Source organism: Pseudoliparis swirei, chromosome 4, assembly GCF_029220125.1.
Source record: "Pseudoliparis swirei isolate HS2019 ecotype Mariana Trench chromosome 4, NWPU_hadal_v1, whole genome shotgun sequence".
Classification (NCBI taxonomy): Eukaryota; Metazoa; Chordata; class Actinopteri; order Perciformes; family Liparidae; genus Pseudoliparis; species Pseudoliparis swirei.
In genome coordinates this window covers 9,398,632-9,413,990 of record NC_079391.1, presented here as the reverse complement: position 1 = coordinate 9,413,990, position 15,359 = coordinate 9,398,632, and the positions used below count along the sequence as shown (strand labels likewise).

The following is a 15,359-nucleotide window of genomic DNA, read 5'->3' as shown; positions in this document are numbered from 1 at the left end:
TAAAACCTACAATATCATATATACAAATTAATTTATATAATGTGGTTTACCGGTGGTTTAGGGTATTTTGGCTCATTAACTACACAGTATAATAATAGCAATAATACTCATAAGACATTGGTTTGTATCGTGCTTTAGAAAATATTCAAATGCAATTTAAATGGTAAAAATAGAAACAATAAAAGCAATAACAAGCTAGATGACAAAAATAGACGTAATGAGCATCACGGGTTAAAAGTACATTTAAATAAATTAGTTTTAAGTGCAGTTTCAAAAGTGTCGAGTGACGGAGAATATCTAAGGTGCGAGAATATCTGGAGAGAGTTCCAGAGGGATTTAAAGGTAATCCCGTTTCTACACCAGCATTACTTTAGAAACTATAAAAACAGCATGAATTTGTACATGACTGCTCAGTTTAATATTCCATCACTCCTGGTGTTAATATCCTCCTGTCCAATGTAATTCATTGTTTTTATGGGTGGGAGTTGGGGAATAACTCATTAAATGGAAATTGAGTTCCATTTTATTTGTCCTGTCCAATTATTAAAGAGTTATGAGTGATTTGATTTGTTTAGGTTTGCTAGCTTTGCCTCAAAGCCCAGAAAAGCCACATGGTTGACTTGATTAGTATTTATTTTAGAATTATATTGTACTACGAAGTGAATGATTTTGCCAGTCGCTTAGGAAAATTGTTGTAGACGGTGAAGGTCAAATGTTTTGATTGTAAAATATGTTTGACGATATTTGAAAACTCTTTGAAAAATATAGTTTGGAAAAGGTATATGGAGCAGTCCGATCTGTTTATATTAAGTTAGTGTGTTTTGTACTGTAAGCCCCTGTAAGTTAAAAATAGTTATATGCATTTCGCAATAATATAAAAAAAATGAATTCATGCATTAATTCAATAATATATATAATTCATCTGCCCTGGGAACTCACTGTCTGTAAAAACAACACCAGATATTAAATTATCTGAAGTAGGATATAGTGGGTCTTCGGTTCTCTATGGTCTTGAATATCATGGACAGCATATTGATATTCAGAAGACCCCTATGATAGATTTAATCAAACCGAGAACAAAGGAAGACTAATTAATACTGCAATTCAAATGATTGAAAACCACTGGGTGCGTGAACATTTTGCATAATTGTGAAAAGTAGATGATTTGCAATTTGTATAACATGTTTGATTAAACTTGCAGAACCAGCAGCACAATCAGAAGTAGTGTAGGTGAGAATATGATAATCGGGATGTATTACTCACACATTATGTGGTTGCCAGGCGGGCCACTGGGCTTTCATTTTGATGACTGTCAGGACGTCATCACCCTAATGAGGAGGGAAAGACACAAAAGAAGTTCAATCACAGCCTATTGAATTCAAGATTCGCTCTTGAGCCGGCCACTTAGAGGGTTCGTGATTACTATAAGAAGGATAAGTGGATCTTTTTTCTTCTCCAATGCTCTTCCCATTGATGGTCTGTCTGGTCAAACGAGCAGAAGCAAGGCATATGTACAATCCAAAGCAATAACTCTTTGTCCCAATCTCCTTGTGGATTGCTGGGGACCACGAGGACGTGCATTATCGAAGTCGCTGCAATCTTTACACGCGGCACATTCAAGAATAATACACTTTGAATAAACAAGAAAAAAGCACTCTGTGGAGCAGCGGGGGGCATTGAGCATGTTATCTACAGCAGGCCTTTGCAGGCTGCGTCTCATTGACTGCGGTTTACCTTTTTCTGCTGGATGGCGGATTAAATTGTTTTGTGTTATTGTGTCTAACCCTTGTTGGATGCATTTTTATGTTTTGTGGTTGGTTTGTGTTCACAGAGGAACATTAGACTGTCCTGTATTTACCTTCAGGTACCAAGCTAGTATGCATAGGACAAACAAACACAAGAGAGGATGAGAATCTATCGCGGTTAAAGAATTCATTCTGCCAGTGTGAGGATCCATCAAACGTATAAGCTTCTCGTCAGAGCAACAGAGGGAACTGTCACAAATGTTCTCTCTGTGGTCAGAAAGTAAAGTTTGTTCCAGTAAACAAAATGACACGTCGCCCATCTCTCGCTCTGTGCAGTTGAATTTCAATGCAGCACCTCTGACAGGCTAATAACAAGCACAACAGACTAATCCTATTTCAGATTCAAGGATATTGCTGATGGCTTGTGCAAAGGACTCACAACCCGACACAGTATCACAGGATTTGGGAAGCTGAAGTAAACATTTCAGTCACGATTAAATCAGAGTCAGTGAGACACTTTGCAAACGAATAGCTGCTGAAAAGTGCAAACAGTCAGGTGCTACAGCTGGTTTGGGTTTTCAGGTGAATTGACCAATGTTTTGGTTTGTTCTTCAACAAAAGGCAGCATGTTGATCTTGTTTGAAGACACACTAGAGCTGTGTCGGTGCAGGTACAAATACAGAATGAGAACCTGTTGGTTTTAGTCGACCATCACTCTGTTAAATGTGATGAAGAACACATGTCTTCATCATCTAAATTCCCTGGCTAAAGTGGAGCTTTGAAATACGGTAGTGTTGCTGTGAATATTGCTGTGAGACAGCAACATCAAAGCCAGCATCAGTTTGCTCGGCCTCTCTCTTTCTCCCTCTTCTTTGCTCTTAAACATCCCATAATAACCACCTGAAAGGATTCAAAATGGGATTTTCCAAATCAGCTTATCCCCCTCAAATTGTGAAAGAAATGTGCATGATTCTGCTTTGAAGGTTGGGAAATGCTGATAATAAAATATCAAAGTGAGACGAGTGTGTGGATTTTAAAGGAGGGTGACTGATAATACTCGTTTCTCCTGAGGAAAGGACAAGCTGGACTCCGCTCCTTTCTCAAAGTATCGGTAAGCAAACTTGTGTATATATATATGTATGTAATCAGGCACATCTTGTCTCAAAAAGATGCAGAAAAATTGGTTCACGCGTTCGTTACTTCGAGACTGGATTACTGCAACTCCTTATTATCAGGCTGCTCTAATAAATCTCTTAGGTCCCTCCAGTTGATCCAGAATGCTGCAGCTCGTGTTCTCACTAAAACTAAGAAAAGAGATCACATCACTCCTGCACTAGCTGCTCTGCACTGGCTCCCAGTAAAATCAAGAATCACTTTTAAAATTCTTCTCTTAACGTACAAAGCCTTGATTGGTGATGCACCATCATATCTTAAGGAGCTTGTAGTACCATATTGCCCACTAGAGAGCTACGCTCACTAAATGCGGGACTACTTGTAGTTCCTAGAGTCTTAAAAAGTAGAATGGGAGCCAGAGCCTTTAGTTATCAAGCTCCTCTTTTATGGAACCAGCTTCCAATTTCAGTCCGGGAGGCAGACACAGTCACCTCGTTTAAGAGTAGACTGAAGACTTTCCTCTTTGACAGAGCTTATAGTTAGGGCTGAATCAGGTTCACGGGTCCAGCCCTTGATATGCTGCTATAGGCTTATAGCTGCCGGGGGACGTTTTAGGATGCACTGAGTACCTATCTCCTCTTTTTCTCTCCTTAAGGATGAATTTTCATCTCTCAATCACACGTTACTAACTCTGCTTTCTCCCGGAGTCCTTGACTTCACGTCTCATGGGGTCATCGGACCCTATGAGACGGCATAGATCATATCTGCCTGATGGATCATCGAGGTCTGGGTCGTGGAATTCCTGCTCCTGACTACGCCACTGTCCTGTTGAGACTCCGCCCACTCCTCCTCTCTACCGCCATCTGCCTGATGGATCGTGGAGGTCTCCATCGTGGAATATGCCTACTATGAACTATTCATACACTCTGTCATATTCATTGAATGTATTTTAACTCTAAATCTGTCCTTCTGTACACATTACATCTATTGTTCTGTCCATCCTGGAGAGGGATCCTCCTCTGTTGCTCTCCTGCAGGTTTCTTCCCTTTTTTTCCCCCTGAAGGGTTATTTGGGAGTTTTTCCTGGTCCGATGTGAGGTTTTGGGGCAGGGATGTCTATGTGTACAGATTGTAAAGCACTCCGAGACAAATTTGTAATTTGTGAAATTGGGCTATACAAATAAACTGAATTGAAACTGAATTGAATGTATTTATTCTAGGGCTGTCAGCTGCGCGTTAATAATCGTTAATCTATTGGCGTTGGCTTAAACGCACTAAATACGCAATCAACACAAGTTTTTTTTTTTTTTTTTACAGTACGGTTTGGTTTGACTGTGTTTTTTTTTTTTAAATCATTTCTCCCGAAAATAAGGAGCAGAAAACTGATGAATCAATCGGGTTCCTCCCCTCCCTCCTCTCCTCTCCCTCCTCTGATACTCAGAGGAACGGAGGACGACGTGTCAGACGCGGCGCGAAGAAGACTCGTCACACGAAACCTTCAAAGGACCCCTCACAGGGAGCTCTCATTTTAGCCTTTCAGTCAGAGAACCAGAGGACACAGCGCGAGGACAATGTTCTGAAGTTATGTGTGACACCGTGGGTGTCACATGCAAAAAAAAAAAACGGTGAATGAATTTAATTTATTTTGTAAATAAAAATGCCCCAGCCTCCAGAGGGTTAACGTGACATATTGTGTTTAAAAAGAAACACTTTAACCCTTGTTGTGTTTTGGGTCATTTTGACCCGATTAATTAATTTAACCCTCTCCTGTTTTTATATTTACTAACATATTTTACCTGGGTTCAATTTGACGCCAGCAATTAAAACGTTAAAGATGACAGAGGGGGTCAATATATATTTTTTTTTTTTACTAAATCATCCGATATTAAATAATACCGCGCTGTATATGTGTAGGAGCCTTTGAAAACACAGCTCTGTGTGAAGTTTATATACACACATCCCAAAAAGATCACTAAGTGGGATGACCTGAGCTCTGTTTACCAGGACGGACTGGAGGTTTAATTCAGCCCAATGAGTCGCTGGGCTTGTGGTGCCAGAATAATGTTATTCAAATCAAGATGAACCTTTTCTATAATGATTTTAGTCACAAAAATTGAAAAATGTCCTCTGCACTAAATTGAATCATCCAAGGGAGGATAGTCATGATAAAAGCCTGTGAAGCATCTAGCCGACACAAAACTACGTGTGTAATTACACACACACACACACATACACACCACTGCCAGGACCTCCCCCAGATGCCCACCAGACACAAATCCCTGACTCTCAAAGACTTAAATCATATTAAAACTGTCTCATAATATTTATTCCGCCAACGCATCGTACCATGGAGCTAAACTTTCCCCGACATGTGTATAAAACAGGGTGCTTAGTAGAATCTCACTGTTGGCTCTCATTCCTTTGAGCCCTAATTGAATCTTCAGTCAAATTGTCGAAAGTCTCTGTCGGATCAATAGAGAGGATGTAATCCAATAGTTCCCATCATTACTTGCACATTACCATCACTTAGTAATTGCCGAGACATGTTGATGTAATGGATACGCTTTACAATTAATTGCAGACTTGTCCGCAAGTTATGCTGAAGCCAGAGGCCCGTCTGCCACTCCACACAGGACGACTCATCTTTTATTTCCTTATCATTGACATCACCAGTGATCTTCTCTTTTGGTGAGGATATATTTTCAACATCAACATGTATTATATTTATACTTTATGTGATGCTAAATTGCCCGTGTCTGCTTTCTTAACCTACAGTCTCAGAGTTATAAAGACACACGCCAGAATTAATCAGCAGAAGCACAGCTTGCAAACTTCAGCTAGAATATTAATCTTCCCTGTCAGGGACCCTGACACCCTAATGGACTGCTTTTGACACTGATAGGAATGGTTACAAATCCTCAGATTTTCCTCAATCTTTCTTGGCATTGTTCCAACAGAAATCATCTTTGAGATTTGTTGTATTTCTACTGGTATACTTTTCTCATTGACATAAAGCAGAATAAAATGGAGACAATTGACGTGGATACATTTTTGTTGCATAAACAATATATTGTAAACTTGTTCACAAAAATTTACTTTATTTCTTTGTTTACATAATTTAATCTCATCGAAGGAGAAGCCATTTAGGATTGTATCTGTGCTATTTATTTATCATGTATGATATTGTAAACTGTTGTTCTTTTGGACTCGAGAGAGGAAGCAATAGGTCATTGTTCCATTCGAGATAAACGTATCAAAGTATGCTGCCATTAATAAACTCACTTTCACTGCTTCACACAGCGTTGCTGTTGGGACTGGTAGCTCTGACATTTAGTGGCTTAATGACAAAATGTTCAACAGATCATTACCACGGCACGGAACCCCAAACCTCCAAATTCATTCCTCAATTAAAAAGTTTGACTGCGTTCAACAATAGTGTGCCTGTGACATGCAAGAGACACAAACTATATAGCAAGGACTTATTAACTTGAGCACGAAATAAAACAAGTATAACAATCAAGTATAACTTGCCAAGCCATGGATCAGTAACAATAGTATTTTATATTTTAAAAAAATGTATAAAAGTGAATCCGAAGTTGCCAGTTGAATACACGTAAAGCTGATGAATTCATATTAGTATTGTTATTTATAATTTACATGTACACTATTTTGAGGAATGGACTAATTACCAAGAAGCGGAACCACAGCTCAGAGTTGTATTTTATTTTTTATATTTTCTACAATCTCTTATTTATTGTTAAGGTTAATATTAACTTATCTTAAATACATACTATATTCAATAGTATAGTACCATTTTACCAGTTGTGTTAAATATTGTATTCATGGTAAGAATGATATGTTTTCCAAAATATGGGCTTTCAGATCAGTGAATAAAGGATTTTGTCATTAACTGTTAATTGAATATTTCACATTACTAATTAAAGTCTTCCCCCTTGCAGTATTATTTTGAAATGCACTCCCTGCGTTATTATTATTATTTCACAGGCAGGCAGAGAGGCATACCATTTCAAAGATCGGGTTTTGTGTTCGTATAGCTTCCGCTGCTCGCTGTTGTCCTTCCACTAATGACGGGCATGTCTGAAGCTGATCTCTTTTCGCTATGTTACGTGTCCCTTGCTTATTTCCTCTCATGTCCTTCGACTGATTAAGCAAAAGTAAATTTGTCATTCTGTTGCATCCTGCAGGGTGGTGGCTAAGAAACAACCTCCCAGGAACTCAAAAAGTGTATTTTCAGTGTATACGCTTTACTACGGCTAGCCATGACATACCAATAAACCCACACACTGATTCTCAGTGCTCTCACATTGCAGGGTTCCCATTTTAGTTTTCCCATTTTTAATTGAATTACCAATTTTTAATATTGTTCACGCGGACTAGATTAGATGGCCTTGAGCTCCACCAAGTTCATTCCAGACCTGTGCTGCTTCAAAGTCTTGTGTATCTTGTTTATGCATCTCTCATATATATCACCCCCCCTCCTCTCTCTCCCACCAAACGTCTTTGTAAATTGAATTAGCCTCTTATCTTGCTTATAATATATCATATTGACCTTCAGTATGAGTCCTGACTATTCATTTCCATAAAGCCATGCATGCTTCAATAACATATATCTCCCTAAAACATTGAAACAGTAATAATCACAGAGTATTAATCAATATTCATATTGCAAGGGGTAAGCAAAAAATAAATAAATCCGAGAAGAATTAAAAACAGAGAGGAATGGCTATTGCATTTAACTACACCGTTAAATGAAAATAAATGTAAATCATAATAAAAGTTTATGAGGCATCTACAGATGTGTCTTAGCGAGCAGAATATAATGACACAGTCCGTCATCATGGGTGTCGCAGTTTTGTGTTCATATTTTGGCTTACTTGTTATGCATTTGGTTACTTAAATCATCTTGGTCCAAGGATGAATAAAGAGGCCCTTAAAAAACTAAATGTAACTGTTAATACTTATTCAATTCCACTTCACTAATACATTTTAATCTGCCTGTAGTTTGATATTTATTCTTAGTATTCCTGGAAACCGTGACTTATTTTACATCAGTTATTGCAAAATCGGTAAATCCTGACATCTCTAATTGCAGTGTTAATTAGTGTTTGTAACAGATAGTTGTCGATCTGTACGGATCCCCCTCACAGTTCGGCACATATGTAAAGCCCAGATTAATTACACAGTTTACCTTAATTAGGGTGAAATAAAGTTTTACTGACATCATTATCCAGCAATGTTCAGTGAAATATGCAATTAAGACAAAGATTTATTCTTTCTGTTCACCGATGCTGGATAATGTTACGACGTAAACAACCAATCCGTGTTGAAATTGACCGGAGGAGGGCCAGTACATGGCTAATGGACAATAAATTAAAGTTCCGGTCAGCTACATTATGATGCGTTCAGGCGTTCACTGAAAATGAGTATTGGGACGGTGGCTAAAAAAGGGATCTCTAAAATGTATATATTTGCTCTCTTTTTGTTGTGATCCGATCCGTGACTCCGATCAGTGATATAATACGAACCTTGAGTGTTATGATCCTTTACACCACTAGTGTTAATAGTTTATAAAACTAAAGATCGATGCAGAATTGCAACACACCATATTTTGATATTATGCTGCATCGATCTTTCCCCAACCCCTATTCCCTTCATTAGCCAGAGCAACAATATAAGAATGAGAAATACAGGCAGATACAGGAAAAGAGTGCACTATTAAATAGATAAGTGCCTTAGGCAGCAAAAGATGTTTTTGTTTGATACCTTCTTAGAGAGTTGTAAGTGTCACAAGTCGAGTATGATCATAGAAATTGCTGAAAGCACTTCTCCCTCTCTGGAAAAGAAAATGGTTTGGGTGCCATTCTGACTTATATTATCAAGCCCCATTTTTCTATAACTGCCTGAGAGGAAGATAAGCCTCCCTTAAAATGAGTCGAGCAAAAAAGAATAAGAGTAAAGAGCATATTTAGCTTTATTTACCACTTGCAGTTACTGGTGAGAGAATACATGCCCTGCATTGAGACTGATCATGCAGCCACAGCAAGAACAAGCATACGTCTTATGATCTGGGATAACAACACAACTGAAGGTCACCTGGCAACACTACATCATAGATAGATAGATAGATAGATGTATACTTTATTCATGTGGAAAAGTTAAGATTTTCACCATGAAAGTTAGATTGACTGAAGGGAAAAACCTTGCCTGACTAAAATATGTGTAAAATGGAAGCACAAAATAAAAGCATGTTGGCATCAGAATACAGATTTGTGTTGATGTCTTGAAAAGAAACATATGTTCTTTAAACGGATCCATCCGTCAAATCAACATAACTGATAAACACTATTGGAGCAGCAACTTTAATCAAATTTACTATTCTGCCATTTCTGTGTGCTTTCCATTTGATGAGAACTCCACTAAAGAAAAGGCACTCATCTAAAAGGGTGTTGGTGTCACGGGTTGTCACAGGTTTCGAGGGGTGAGGCTCAGGTGCAGAGAAAAAACAGGCTAAACTTCAGATTAAATAGAAACAAAAACTCCTTTTACTTGAGAGAATTGTTTAACAAAGAAGCTCAGGCTTGCAGGCAACAGAAAGCTAGTAAAACACACTGGGGATTAAAGACAGGAATTACGACAGTACATAGACACTAGTAAAGACAACAATCCAACAGGGGACAAGGGAAGGACTGGGAGAATATATAGGGGGGAAAACACAGGTGTAGTGCATGAGTGATTAGGGAGGCAGGGGAGTGGCTGAAGGCAGGTGACGGGAATGAACGAGCAAGAGACAGGAGTGGCTGAGGGCAGGTGAAAGCAATATACAATCAAGACACACTAACAGGGCGTTACAGTTGGGACTTCCCCATGTGCTCGAAGCAAAGAGAGAGTCCTGCATGTCATTTTGAAAGCCTAGATTATGAAATTGCACAAACAGGCTTCAAAATCTCAGCTGAGTGTGAGATTTGGTTCAAACCACAATGCTGGTCCCTCATTGGACGAGAGCCACTGGAACACCAGAGAGTCCCTGTGACGCGGCCATGACGTCAACAAGACTATAGATACATCGGCGAATATCGTCAATATGTGCCATCCATGTGGACAGTCCTTTCCCTGCCACAGAGTCCTGGAAGGCAGTGACTTCTGGTTACTTTTGTTAGCTCTTTTCTATACTAGCTTGAATATTATTATGTTTTGCTTACTCAAATAAAACAGCTTATGTGTGAATAAAATATTATTGTAAAAAGCTCAGTGGAGTCATTTCCAGAACAGAGACCTACTTGTATCCATTAGGAAAGACACAGCATGCAGTGCATATGACACTCTTATCTGGACGTAAAAGATTCATATTGCATGAATAATTTCCATCTAATCCTGACAAGCGCAGTGAACCTTCATTTGCAATGCTTGATTTAGCATTTGTAATGCGCTGTTTGGCAAGAAATGGCATTTAAACTGGCATCGTTGCAAATAGGACATGGTTAACAGAGACACCGTGTTAATATGGTTTAATATTGCGTGCTTGACATTTGTAATGGTGTAATATGAATATGGGCAGGAAATACAGTAGTTTATGCTTTTACACTGCAGCAAGAACAATCTCAAGCTGCTACACTCAACTACCTTAACTCTGCAGAAGAAAAGCAGTTTAATAAAGCATTATAGCAATATGTATTAGAAAAAGCACTCCACAGATAATGTCCAAGAATTACTGATAATTAAATCCACAAACATCACTATTAAGACTGGAACTTATGAGTACGGATTTGGATGTGAGAAAGTAACATTAATTATAAATTAAAGCGGCAACAAAATTAAGAAAGTAAAACATCAGCAGCTCAGCCATATATTTGTCGCTCTGGTTTCAAATGTTTGCAGTCTTTTTTTAATGAGAATTCTCAAGATGAGTAATGTATATACAAGACTGCAATACCACTGCTACTCCTTCAAGCTATCAGAGCTACCATTGAACCCACAGTTACAAACTGAATGCATATGATCATTCTGGTGGATAAATTAAAAAGACCACTGTTGACCACATGAACTATGATCTAGATCAGGGGTCGGGAACATATGGCTCGCGAGCCATATATGGCTCTTCCGGTGACGGCATATGGCTCCCAGACAATTTTTTGTTAAAAAAAAGAAAAATCTCCGCCCGCCCCCCTGTAATTTTCTCTATCGCGCCAGATTACAGAAGTAATTTAAGGTCCTTTTCTTAAAGACGTCTTTGTTCTTGTATTGAACTAAGCGTCTGTTTTTGATTGTCTCTACAGCAGCATGTCACTCTGTCTCTAGTGTTGCGCCGCAGAGCTCCGATGCCGGCGTGTGCGTGCATCTGTCGGAGCAAAGAAAAAGTCACCTGCACCCCCCCCCCGTAGCATCATGCAGCACCAGAAGTCACATTAAAAGCAAGACATATTTAATTTATTATACGTTAAAAATACTATGCTCTCAATTAAATATACTTAGAAATATTTGGCTTTTATGGCTCCTAGTCAAAAAGGTTCCTGACCCCTGATCTAGATGGAAGCAATATAATTAAGGAATAAAACCGTTTCTGTGAAACCAGGTAAGTCTTCAAAACGCTTAATCTGCATTTCTATACGCAGTATACTTCAGAAGCTAGCATAGCATAGAATTGCTAACACTAGTTAATGATATGCTAATACACTGCTAATGTTAGCTATACAGGCTTTTACATAGAAACGTAATATTTTAGAAACGTACAGCAACTGTGGGTAAGGAGTATTACGAATGAAACTTACTGAAAAAAAGAAAATCTGTGACAATTACTTGAGAGTCTATGGAGCACAACAGTGTTAGAACCCTGGTTGAAGCTGGCTGATGTTGCAGTACGGTTGGCCAGTCTGCTTATAAAAATGCAACCACAATGAGCTCAAAATACTAGAAAGCTGCCTGAAAATAAAGCTACGATTTAAGATCGTACATTGCTACGATTATATTAGAGTCTAAATAACCTTTTCTTACACCAATATCAGTATAGTTAATAATACATTAAAACCACAGTATATTAGCAGTTTCTAAAATACTCAAACCAGTCTGTTGGTCAGGCATCAACAACAATGCCACGTTCAAAGTCACGTCGACCTTTCTTCACCATTCTGAAGCTTGGTTTGAACTGAAGCCGATTGGCTTGACCATATTGTGACGACCCTCTCTGCGACTCTGTCCCTGCAGGTGGGCGTGGCAGAGGGTAATCAGGAGAGTGGAAACACCTGAGGTAATCAGCAGCATTGGCAACACCTGTGCTGCTGTGGCCAGCGCTGCTGTCAAAAGGCTCTCTGGTCTCAGGAGCTTTCTCTCTCTCTCAGTCCTGAGACACCATTCGGCTGATTGTAGAGGAGTGTGGTTTCACCCGACACTGTACAAAATATCACACACACTTTCCACACCTCCACCACTGACTCCACACACCACTGTGTATGCTACCTAAGTTAAATAAAAACTAGTGATGGTGAGATGAAGCCTCATGAGGCATCGAACCACTTCAGCCAATTGGTTCGAGAAAGGGTTCATTTCTCGAAGCTTCATGTGCTCACGAAACCACCTACTGGCCAAGTGTATAATCACAGGCAGCTGTATCTGAACCACATAATGTGATGCATTGAATTGTTGCGTCTGTTATGGCTGTTGGGAATGACTATGAATTACAAAAATGTATGACCAAATCATTTCTGTACATAAATTATCACAGATGTGCATCATAAAATATTGTTTTAATGTATTCTGTGTGTGTAAATGTTCCCAAAATGGTAGTATCATATGATATGACAGGTTGTGTAATAATGTTATTATGTCACTTTAGGAAAATGGCATGGGCTTAAGCAGGCAGAGGACAGTGAACGTGTGTGTGTGTAACTAGGAAGAGGGGACTGAATATGGTTGTGTAACTTGGACAGTGATGTACAGGACAAGGGACATTTTATTCATTTTTATTCAGAAATAACAGTTTCTCAACAGTTCCATCGTATCACCTATCCTTCTCTCCTAACTCTCCAAACTATCTCTCTCTCTAAATTTTTCAAACTCTCAACCAACAACCCACATTTTGAATGGAGCCTGAGGGGTTTATATTGCTGTCAAACCTCCCGGCAATATCTGAACCACTTCCCGAAGCAGTCACGTGGTACAGCCGGGCAGCGAGGCTTCGGACGTCATCATTTTTGGCTCCTCCCCTAAATGAAGCAAGCCTCGATACGCGCTTCGAGGAAACGCCCCCTCCATTACTCGACGCACGCTTCGAAGCGTCGGCACATCTCGTAACAACACTAACAAAAACCCTTTCTATTAAGTACTTGATTATGTGTATCCCCCTTTGTTGTCATGTCTGTGTGGCTCGGTTCTATTCATGAAATAAAAGAATCTTCCTTTTTGAGATCCCAATTAACAGTAATCAGGATTTCCGAGAGACTTTCTCTAGGAAACGGACGAGGAAACGCAGATGACCGGTTTCCCAATGCCAACAAAGCCAGTCTGACATTAAAACAAAAGAGAGAAGACTGCCTAATTGCCTATTCATTTAAAGTTTCTGAAGAAAACAATACTAATGGCTATTCCCCGCTTCTGGTGGCTATGCAAACAAGATGAGGGAAGTAGCATCCCTTTAGTCTCTGCAATAGAATACATGCACATCCACATGAAGCAGTAACAGCTGGAGCTTCTGCTTTTCTCATATCCCATTGGAATATCAGCTGCATATACTTGTATAATCACCATGCTAAAAAGATCATTAATGCTAATTACCATGCAAATACCTCTTGTTTTTTTTCCACTTAATTAATATTATTGGAAATGTTAATTTCCCCTGAGTGCAGAACCATGATAATAAGTCATTAAAATGCGTTGTCATCCCTACAATATATCAAAGTAACTTGACAATCGTAGAATGAAGAAACTTAAATAAACTTTTGTTTATAATATTGTTGCCTAACTTTGTAAGTATTTCCAGTAGTTGTGTGTCAGAAAGATTCTCCTCAGGCTAAAGATGGTAGAATACTTCATTCTGCACTCAAACTGGTCAAAGTATTCTCCAGGAGACCAGTTTGAGTGCTGTGAGCCAAAACCCTGCTTGGTCTAAAGGAGCATTTTCCCTGGGTGATAGAGAGGCTCCTGTGATGTAAAGTTCTACCCAGGAATATCTGATCTGTCTGTTCCAGCACATACTCATACACATTATTAATGAATGGACATTAAAAAAGGCTGACACAGACTTCAGGTGTTAATTAAATCTCCTCTGACATACCCATATCGTTGCCCTGCAGAATTAGCGGCATATCGGACACTGCACCGCTGAATTTACTTCAGTCGCACCGATCTCACTCAAAGCCGAACAGGAGAACGTTCCGCAGGGTCCCGACAAGACGCGGTGACAAGAGAATTGTCCGTGCTTAAGGCAGATGGGTTTGTAAGTGCGGACTATCTCTCCAGAGAGCTGTGAATTGATTTGCTGACCGTGGTTGTCCTCGGTGGCAATCTCTGAGCCTTGCAGCCTCGTCTAGAAGCCTATAGCGGCGCCTGGCACACCCATTCATCAAGCAGCCTGAGCCATTATACAGGCAGCTCCAGCAGACCTGGGCCCAGGGCTCAGGGATATTATTAGAGATGAATCGAGGTAACTGCCTTTGGTGACCCAGTTCAGCCCGTCTGTCGCTCTCTAAGCTTTTCTTCCGTTTTGCTAACTTCCATTCTTACTTCCAGAATCCTTGCTCTGTACGGAAGTCAGTGGCCATCGACGCTCGATGTGCTGCACTGCAGAATGTAAAACGATCCGGAAACGGCCCACCGACTCGACCGACTAGCTGAAAACTGATGTTTCAAATTAAAGCCTTATACTCTGTCCATTTCTCTACATCAAAAAATGTCTTTGTCTGCTGCATTGAAGCACTATTTCAAAAACAGTTTTGCACCATAATCAGTGCAAAAATAAAACAGAAGCATAAACGCAGCATTACCTAAAAGTGGGAAAAAACTAACAAAAACATATTGAAGAGAAAATGTTACATCACATTGATACACAGTATACAAGATTAAAGAACAATATCTCAACAGAATATATAATGTTTGTGTATGTTTTCCCAATATATGCTATAGTGAGGCCTAATGAATCAAATGGCAACCACAACGCAGTATTTATGACTGACGGCTCAACTTTTTAATACACTGCTACAACGACTAGGCAGCTTCACTGACCTTAAAGTCCGTCATCCAATATGAAGCCTGCCTAAGACGATAACACAAATGTCTTGTTTTTTGTTCTCTCTACACACAGAGAAGAATCATATTCACAAAGTAACTATTATTACTGTGGGTGCAGAGAGAGAGAGAGACAGAGACATGAGCTTCTTAATGCATTTGAGAGAAATTAATGCAACATTAGAAAGAAATGAAAGATGCCGCAAAGTGTTGGAATAAGCAATAACCTGGGATTTACAAAAGTTCTCCTTGTACAAAAACTGTGTTT

The 15,359-nt window shown here is 39.3% G+C and overlaps 1 protein-coding gene across 1 annotated transcript in view; it reads right to left on the bottom strand.

The window, feature by feature from the left end:
- spon1a (spondin 1a) overlaps positions 1-15,359 on the bottom strand; it is a 65,983-nt gene that overhangs the window by 16,412 nt on the left and 34,212 nt on the right. The window contains exon 7 of the mRNA XM_056412701.1: positions 1,264-1,328. Within this exon, the coding sequence (XP_056268676.1) occupies positions 1,264-1,328 (65 nt within the window). The remainder of the gene's footprint in view (positions 1-1,263; positions 1,329-15,359) is intronic.